The 9295-nt window shown below is 35.5% G+C and overlaps 1 protein-coding gene across 2 annotated transcripts; it reads right to left on the bottom strand.

The window, feature by feature from the left end:
• Nucleotides 1-530: 530 nt before the first annotated feature.
• On the bottom strand, nucleotides 531-7703 carry LOC109043183 (RNA-binding region-containing protein 3). Of its 2 annotated transcripts, none has more exons than XM_072303468.1 (8): nucleotides 7601-7703; nucleotides 6504-6698; nucleotides 5628-5788; nucleotides 4801-4926; nucleotides 3966-4185; nucleotides 2645-3227; nucleotides 1631-1784; nucleotides 531-1189 (listed from the first exon to the last, which is right to left on the bottom strand). In XM_072303468.1, exons 3-8 carry the CDS (start codon nucleotides 5783-5785, stop codon nucleotides 1006-1008), a joined length of 1425 nt encoding a protein of 474 aa, XP_072159569.1. In that variant the 5' UTR covers nucleotides 5786-5788; nucleotides 6504-6698; nucleotides 7601-7703; the 3' UTR covers nucleotides 531-1005. The 2 variants fall into 2 exon arrangements, with proteins under 2 accessions (XP_072159569.1, XP_072159566.1); XM_072303465.1 differs by having other exon boundaries at nucleotides 7453-7652.
• Between the last annotated feature and the right edge of the window lie 1592 nt (nucleotides 7704-9295).

The raw sequence follows: 9295 nt of genomic DNA, 5'->3' as shown, positions 1-9295 counted from the left end.
AAGCTTCTCGAGAAACAAGTAGTCTTCTCTGAATTATTCAAGCCTTGAAAAAAGAGGGTAAAAAAAATTACTCATCCCAATAAGAATTTCAACAATTCTGTTCTTTCCATTTTTGTAAATTACTCTTGCATTTATTTGAATATTTTATTAAGTTATGTTTTAAGGTTGGATTTAAAGTACCCATCGGCACCAAAAACATTGAATCAATCGGAACACTAACACTAGGTACAACTCCTTCCTCTCTCTAGGCATCTCTCGACTCTAACCAACTCTAACACAACAATTTCTCTTGTGTCATGGTTATATTTTCCTGAAAATGATTTTTTATTTCAATTTTACACCATACCTACCTACATGTACCTCATCAAGTCCAGAAACAGACTTTACAAATTTCATTGAAGTGACGTTTCTAAGTTGCTTAGATGTTGTCTCTAGTCTTAGTGCGATGACCTTCTCCAATTTGTATGTAATTTAAGTAATTAAGTGTACCCAGATTGAAATGAATGGGAGGAGAGATTTACAAATAGAAATTTCAAAAACAAATCATCTTTATTATACATTATTTTAAGCATGTGGCCATTGTGGTCCACTACTCAAGTTTCAAAATGTGTAAAGTAAGTAAAGACAGATTGAAAACTCTAGCTTGATCGAATATGTTTTCCTCCAGATTAAAAAATTTGCCTGCACATCACAAATAATACTGAAAACAGTCCATCTGAAGAACGATGATTTGAAGTCTGATTATGAGAACCATGAGAAAACGTCTTTCATTTATTGACACATTTTCTCATTAATTCTCTGATAAAACTCAATTTTTAACATACTTACCTAAATATCACAGAGATTACTTTTTATTTCAATGACTCAATAGAGCTTTGGCTTAATCTTTTTAGCTTTATATCAGTTCACTTTTTATTTTATTGTATGAATATATTAATATTCTGACACTTATACGTATCTTGAATAATATTAATATATGTCAGAATTTCTGCTTAGCACACGAATTTATGTAGCAGATGAATCCAGTTTAGTTGCTGGAGCACTTCTGGCAAATTGCACAACCATTGGTTTGTCTTTTAAAATGTATCCATTTGTTTCTTCCAGAGCTTTCTTAGTTTGTTCCACAGTTTGCAATGTGACAAATGCTTGCCCTTTCATTCTGCCTTCTTGCATTAAACGAACGTCAAACCTGAAATAACAGAATCAGAAAGAAATCAAATTAAACCTTGGTAGCCAGTCATAATTAGAGTAGAAGAGTTGAAAAAATTCTTTGGAATACATACTTAACTTTTAAAAGTGCTGGAAACTGAAATTTTGGTGTTACTGTGCCTGTTGGCCCAATCGAATCAGTATTGTCTTAAATTGTTATTGATCTAATGATCCTATGGGGAGACTTCGACAATGATAGGACGGATAGGGCTTCGTTCGCACAACATTGGATTTTTTCCTTTTTTTATATTTTACTCATTTGATAAGATAAAGCTCTAAATACAATGAACACTCAGCCTGAAAGATTGATTTAGCTGACGACAAGTTTAGCAAAATAAAAACTCTGAAGCAAGGTTCCTCATCGCACCAGGTTCCTCTTTGCTGAGAATCATATAAATAAACTTGATTTGTGAATACTTACATTGTGCCTTGCTCTTCATGATATTTGAGAAAGTACCGCCTGTAAATGTGATGTAAATCTGCAGGCGTAACTTTTTTGGCTAAATTTTTAATATACAATCGGCATGATGGAATTCCTGGAGAGTAGTTTTTGAATACCGGTAGATTGGATAGATCTAAAGCAACACAAACAAAGTACATGTAAGAAAAATAAGATGCAATTTTTACCGGACAAATGTAGTCAAAGTGATAAGAGAAAAAAAATAAATGGAAAGCAATACGAAATATTTGAAGCAAAGAAAAAAAAGTAGGAGCAAATATGGAGCTGAAGTTTCTTTTCCTCATTTTTTTAAAACATCTGAAAAATATGAAAAAATGCTTCTTATACCAGAATACAATGATGCGTTATTTGTATGCAAAAAAGGCAAAAGTTGGTTTCAATTTTTTTTAATATGGTAGTATTTCTTCATAAATGAAAGTTGCACCATCAAATCAGGTATCTTATTGATAGGTTCACATGGAAATGAAGAGTTCTGATCGATGCTTAAACAGAATCCATAGCATGACCTAATCAATTGGCTGCTTCATTTGACCTCATGATGAGGGCTGTACATAGAAATTGATAAAGCGGATCGGTGAGGATTGCAGGACTGTATGGGACTGCAAAATAACAGCCATGTCTAGTGAAAATAATTAGGAGCTGTCGATTTTTCCCAGAAATCAAAAAAGATTTTAGGATAAACCATTTGATCAATTAATCCAGTGTAGATACCCTAAGAAAAATATTGGATCAAAATCTACTCCGACTCTGCAATGAAGATTTGAGTAATTACAGAGATAGACAGTCCAAAAATTGAATGGTTCATGGAAACTGCCGCTTAAACTGCAGGAGTGTTCATAAGTTCGACATTAGACTTCAAAATAAAAACAGTGACATTTCTTGCAAACTTGGTTGTATAATTGGTTTGATAAATGAAACTAATAAAAGATTTCAGGACCTTGAGAAAGCTCCACTGCTGGGAAACAAGTTACTTACCCTTTTTAGATAAACGATTTGCAGCAAGTTCTTTGGCAGTTATACAAGGGTAGTCATCTTCAAGTGTCTCTTCCTCATTTTCAGTTCGAGAAGAAACTGGTGGTTCTGCATCTACCTGGCTGGTAACATTGAGAACTCCAAACCCGCCCTCTTCAGTTAAAAGCTCAGTTTCGTTTCTTGCTATTGAGTTCAAATCAGGGGTGGTCAATTTCACTTGGATTGTCTTTTGCCCAGGCTCAAGATGTGATTTCTCAAATACATTTTCTGTCTCCAGCTTCCTCCGCTTGGATGGAGATGTTTTTTCCACTCGCTTTGATTTAAGAACCTTCAAAGGATTTAATTTCATTGCTTTTTTGGGTTTGGATTTGATATCTGGGATAACAACCTTGAGCTGTGTACGTACATCTTCATCACTTTCTATCTCTGATTCTTCATCGTTTGAGTTTTCAGGAACTCCTGGGTTATCTGCAATTATGTTCGTCTCATTGGAAGGTTTTTTAATTTCAAAAAGGTTATCACAGATGATGGGGAAGTCTGGTTCAAATGGAGAAGGAAGGTTCATTTTATTCATCAAATGCAGCACCTTTGAAAAATAATAAAATCAAATTAATGAAAACTGAGTATTACAAAAATCGAGGTCTGCATCCGTAAAAATGCGGTAGAATATGGCACAATTTCACCCATGTATTTTGAGCTGCTGAGTTCGAAAGTGACCTTTGATTATCTCTGCATTGTATCAATTTTCGAGAAAATTGAATTACATTTTTTAAAAAAAGCCATTTAAGTATAGAGGAAAATTTTGTACTTCCAGAAAATTGGCGGTGGGTAAAGAGAAAGAACTGATGAAATCGACCTTAATGCTAAAGATGTGAGATACAATGCTTGGATTCAAACTTTTTCCACTCGCCAATGACTATGCTATGGAAGACAAACCTCTTCTAATCAAATAATTGCAATTTAAAAGTTCATAAGTCACTTTTGGAACAGATTAGAAATTAGCTGTGGAACAGTGATGAAATTTTAAACTTTACTGCTCAATCAATTGAAAAAAAGAAGATATACAAACATAATAAATTTAAGAAGTTTTTTGCTGTATAAGTAACTTCTAGTTTATACATTTCATTCCGTAACATATCACCTAAAATATTGCAACTTTACAGCACTTATTCATAGAATAAAATAATGGTGAAACCTTGAAAACTTCTTGGTGCTGAATATAGCATATCCTTGGAAACTGATATCTACACTTAGAGCAATGAAAAGTCATCATGCCGGAAAAGAAACCTATTCAATTGGTACAGTATACACTTCTGATATTTACCTGTGTGTAAAATTTAGGGACTGCAGCCAATGCCTTTGCTATATTTTCCAGAACCTCTGGGGAGGGCGGAGGATACTGATATCTGAGATGACAAGGTGGTGGTACTTTAAAATTCACCCCAGACAACCAGTTATTCATAGAATTTAGAAATCTCAGAGCAGATTTTGAAGTCGGTTCTGGTACATGCTTGGACTTTTCCTTTACACCGGTTTCCAGGGAACTTGAAAAATTGAAACAGATTCATTAAATAGTAGGAGAAATCTTTAACCATCTTCAACAGTTCAATACAAGAGTGCAGAAAATACTTGATTCCAAAATTTATCTTTCACTCGATCGTTATTTGAGTCTTCTGCCTTGTCCCCTTAATTGCTTTTGCTTTCCTTCAAATAAAATTCTCAGCAAAGTTTTATAAAAAATATTTTTAATTTCATTTTACTTTTCTTCCAGATGTATTTCTCAAAAAAAATTTTATATATAAACCAAACATTTGATAATGGTGATAATATAACATTCCTGAAACAACGTTATGCTATTTTTGCATCTGATACAGTCATCTGAATTTTTATAACAACCATATTATTCTAAGTGACAGTTTTGTCGAGGTGACAAGATTATCGAGTCAGGTGGCTTAAAGTGTCAAGCTCATGAAACAATACCTGGTCTTGTTATGAGAACAAACAGGTGTTATTCCTTGAACATAAGTTGTTCAGTGGACTAGGATTTTGGTTTCTGTGCGCAGCCAGACAGATTAAACAAGCTCTTAATGTATCCACTGCAAAATTCTTTTTTTCCATGAGGTGTGAAATAGAAAAAAATAATATCATGGTTTACATACCATTTTTCTTCATCAACAGGAAAACTAGTTTCAGTCTTGGCAAACTCAGCAGACAGTCTGCTTGAACCGAGTTTTGTTTGGTGTATCTTTTGTAATACAGCTGCTGCATGATACTTGCTGGGAAATCTGATCACAAATATTCACAAATTAAATACATAAAAACCACCCCTAATGTAGAAAGTTTTTTAAGAAACATGTTTGCTGAACTGGTTGGTGATATTTTTTGAAGTGATTAAAAATGATTAAATTATTTAGAAGAGTTGAAATTCAACAATGGAGGTAAGCTCAAAAATGGCCCTTGCAATACCACTCCATTGCCAAGCTTCCTAAATATATTCCAATTTGAGTTCACTGCCAAAATTGGTAGGGCGTTTGGTTGACTTTGAGATGAGATAATTTAAAGGTACCAAATTTTGCAATGTATCCGCCAGGAACCTAACAATTAGATTCTGATCTTCTGTCATCCCCCTGACCATACTTTTTCTTTGTAAACTTTCAAACCTGACTTCCTTAATTAGTGCTCATTTTGTCCTAATTACAAACAATAGAATTATATGGTAAATTTCAGATCTCTTTCAGAAACTTATAAGTTACAAAGCTACCAAATTACCTCTTAATGATAAACCCACTTAAAGTTCCTCAACTGTTTGCTATTGCTCTACCACAGTTTAATTTTAGAGAATAAAAGGATTTCTTCATTTTGAAAGATGCAAATCTCATCTTTCACTATTGTTAACTAGATGAAGGTCATTTGAGTTGATTAATCAAAATAAAGTTGCAAAAAATTACTGGGTTTTTTTAGGTAAAAGAAGCTGTAAGATAAGTACCTGGCAATAATGGAAGCATTCTTTTTAGTTCGAGACTTCAGAATTCGAATTTCATTTGCGCCAAAATAGTGAAAGAAGTCTCTTTTAGAGTCATCTTCCAATTCATTTGAAAAGTTGCGGACGATTAGGGTGTCACTTGGAGGAGTAGTACTGTCCATAGCCTATGAAAAAAGAAAGAAAAAAATGAAAAGATTATTCCCCTTGCTTAAATCAAATAGAATTAAATTGTTAAACAGTTTGCTATGTTGCACCAAGTACTTGCATACTTTTTGCATTCAGACGTGGATAAAAATATTATTAATATTCTTTTAATATTAATTAACTTTAAGATTCAAATAAAGTATGTTTAGGGTGGCCAAACACAGAATAATTTTGAAGTGTCATTGGCTGCATGACGAACCTACATTGATCTATTTTCTGTAGTGTTAGATATTGGACACTTTGCAAATTTTCCCAATATTTTGGTTAAAATGAAATTGAAATTAGGTTGAGTCTAGCATCTGACCAAAATGAGATGCATAGGTACCTATTTGAGTTAGTTTTTCTAAATTCTTGCTCTCATTGTAAATTGGAGCAAAAAATAAACCAGAAACATTATAATAGGCACATTACAGGTATCTACCTTCAAAAAGTACTCTACTTCAGAAGTGGTAAAGGATGTTAAAAATAACTTGAGTTCAAAATTCATAATTGTGAAACATATTTTGCGCTTAGATTATTTTGGCTTTCATTTTCCGTTTCTAAAATAGATTTTACAGAAATTGATTGATTTGAATTTACTGGAATTTACTCCCAGCCTTAATAAAATGCCTTTATTAAGTGAAGAAGATTGAAAGCAAATTCAGAATTTCAGCAAAATGTTTTTGATACTTCTACCTTTGTTTATTTCTGGAAGAGATTCACTTTTGCTTGGTGGAGTTTCTCACTAATCCGCAGTGCTCAGTTGTGTCATGCTCATTGAGTTTTGCGGTAAAGTGCTTCACTATAGATTCTTGAGTTTTTCATGAATAGAACAATTCAGCAAGGGCCTATTTGCGGGATGAATGTATACCAAATCCTGAAGCATTTGTCCTGAGGAAACAAAACAAAGGAGCGAAGGTTAATTGCTTTATTCCAAACAATACATCAGAAAAAATCACAAGATCTAGAGTACAGTCCTTTGCTTCAGAAAACAAGGAAAACTATCTATAAGTTCAATACTTTCTTCATTGTTTAGCACGCATTTTCACAATCTCTATTTCAAAGATGATATCATCATAGCTGAAAGCGCAGGCATAAAGCTCATCTCGTCACCTTCCGGCCCAAGTATTACATGCATCATGCGATGTCCAAAAATTTCTGCCGCCATTTTTTTTTTTACAGAGAAATTGTTGGTTGGGTAGAACTTTAGAATCCGACTCCTCCCACAATGAACACTCCCCAGGTCTAGCAACTGACTGGGAATTGCACTAATATGGCCAGTTTCACCATTGGTTGTATCTATTTGGAAATTTCACTGAATTTTCTCAGCAGCACAAAGAAAATTCAGTGAAATTTTCCGAGAGCTTCGTTGAAAAATTTCTCGGTAAAAAATAAAATAGGGACGGAAATTTTGGAACGTCGTATGGCGTGTGATACTTTGGCCGGAAGGTGACGATCTGTGTCGGCTTTCCTCAGCACTCACAATGTACCTACAGCACCAAGAGAAATACTGAGTGCATGTTTGCACAACATATAGAGCATATATATGCTTTTGAAGACCCATAATTAATGTGAGCAGAGGATATTTGATTGCACATGGGAGAAAACACAAAATCTATCCATGCAATACATCCATGTATCTAACCTCATCATCACCGTGCAGCAGATGGGCAGCAGAAGAGGGAAATAATGAATCGAGCGACCAACCAAATGCTCTATTTATTCCGATTTCAAAGTAGTTTCTTCGGATTATAAATCGGTGAGGAATAATTATGAGTAAAATAACTACTCACAAAATGTCACAAGGCACAAATTCACAAATGCACATGCTTATCTTTTGAACTTGGTTTGTTATTGTTTACATTGTACCGAGAGGACTGATGTTTTCATGTGGGTAGTATAATATCGTAGAGCGCTTTCCAGTATGTTTGTTGCCTATGCGGCAAAATTGAAGGCAAACTTTAAATGGACAGTACCCATCAGTGAGTTCATAAAATCGTTCAACAATCAAAGTCTTTAGCGCATCAAAGAATCTTCTCTACGGAGAATTGCAATGATTCTTCTATTCTTACAAACAATTAAGCAGGAACTTAGGTTCTCCTAAAAAATCTTCATATTTAATACTTAAAAATAAATTGCACGTATTTAAGTATCAGCGCAAGCTAAAAGCAAAAGTTCGACTCTTCGCTTAAAAATTATATCGCCCTCCCTGAAATTCGGAGCCTCTTTCAAACTAATCATTTTTCTACCCGAATTGCAAATATTTTTGCTAGGAACAGGGTCAGATTGGCCCTGAGGGGGGGGGGGGGCTCACCACGAAGTTTCTTTCCTTCCCTTTCAATATTCCGAAACATTTTACTTTATTTTCGAGGTAGTCTCAAATTACGTTAAGGAAGGGCTAGAAATTGCACTTAGGGGGCCCCGCACAACGGATTGCGCCAATGTTCCTGAATCTTGACCTGACTGGAGGTCAGGTCCGCCACAAGGGGGGAGATACTGGGTCCCTGGTACCGGGGCCCGGGCCCCGGTGGAGGCCCGTGTTACCCGTGAAAAACCACTACGAATTCACATGCAACCCTTATGTTTCGTAAGAAAAAGTGAAAAATTTACCCTAAAAATTTCGCAAAAGGTGAAAAGATTTTCAGTAACACGCTGGGGCACTGTAGAATTCTTCTTAAATTTTCAAAGAAGTATACTTCTTGGAAAATTTCTATTTAATTTCAAGATTTTCAGTACAGAGGGATATTTTTAGTAACTGCGTTTCATTTTCTTCCGTCGTCAGATGCTAAGAGTCTCCAGTCTGGGCATCCTCGACTTCAATGGCTCATGGCTCAACTCCCTTGCCATAGACAAACGAAGGGGGAGTCCAGGGGGGCCTGGCCCTCATAGAACTGAAAAAAGTATCATATGCCCCCCCCCCCCAAAAAAAAAGATAAATAAATAAATATTTTCCAGATTTTATGAATGCAACAATTTGCAAGTATTTTGTGCTGAAAGTAGAAAAAAAAAACATAATTATTCCGCAGAAATTGATGGAAAAATTCTTTATGGAAGCTTCTCGGGGGATGCCCCTCGGACCCCCCCCCCCCCCCCCCCCCCCTCCATGCTTGGAGCCCGGACTTTAAAACTGGTACCAGGGCCCGAGATGGGATGTGGCGAGCCTACATGAAGGCTATTTCTATTTAAGTCTTCCGTCACATTCTCACGGCGCAATGATACAACTATTTAAACTCTCCGGAATGCGTGAGGTATCACGCCGCATTTGAGGGCGTTTTCAAAACAGCCAAGTTCCGATACCCGGATTATCGTTTTGCATAGTTCGTCTTCTTTTGTTACATTCCGCACCACTCGTTTATTTTTAATCCTCGTAGAGAAACCACCCATTTGTAAATACAATTCTAGCTGAAGCGCACTTAAGCGCATTCATGACTGCAAAAATGTTAACGGAAAGCGAAAAGGCCAGCGTGCCCGTGCATGAAGGCTATTTC

Source organism: Bemisia tabaci, chromosome 1 (genome assembly GCF_918797505.1).
Source record: "Bemisia tabaci chromosome 1, PGI_BMITA_v3".
Taxonomy (NCBI): domain Eukaryota; kingdom Metazoa; phylum Arthropoda; class Insecta; order Hemiptera; family Aleyrodidae; genus Bemisia; species Bemisia tabaci.
The sequence above is the reverse complement of the archived record's forward strand: the minus strand, read 5'-3'. Positions and strand labels throughout refer to the sequence as shown.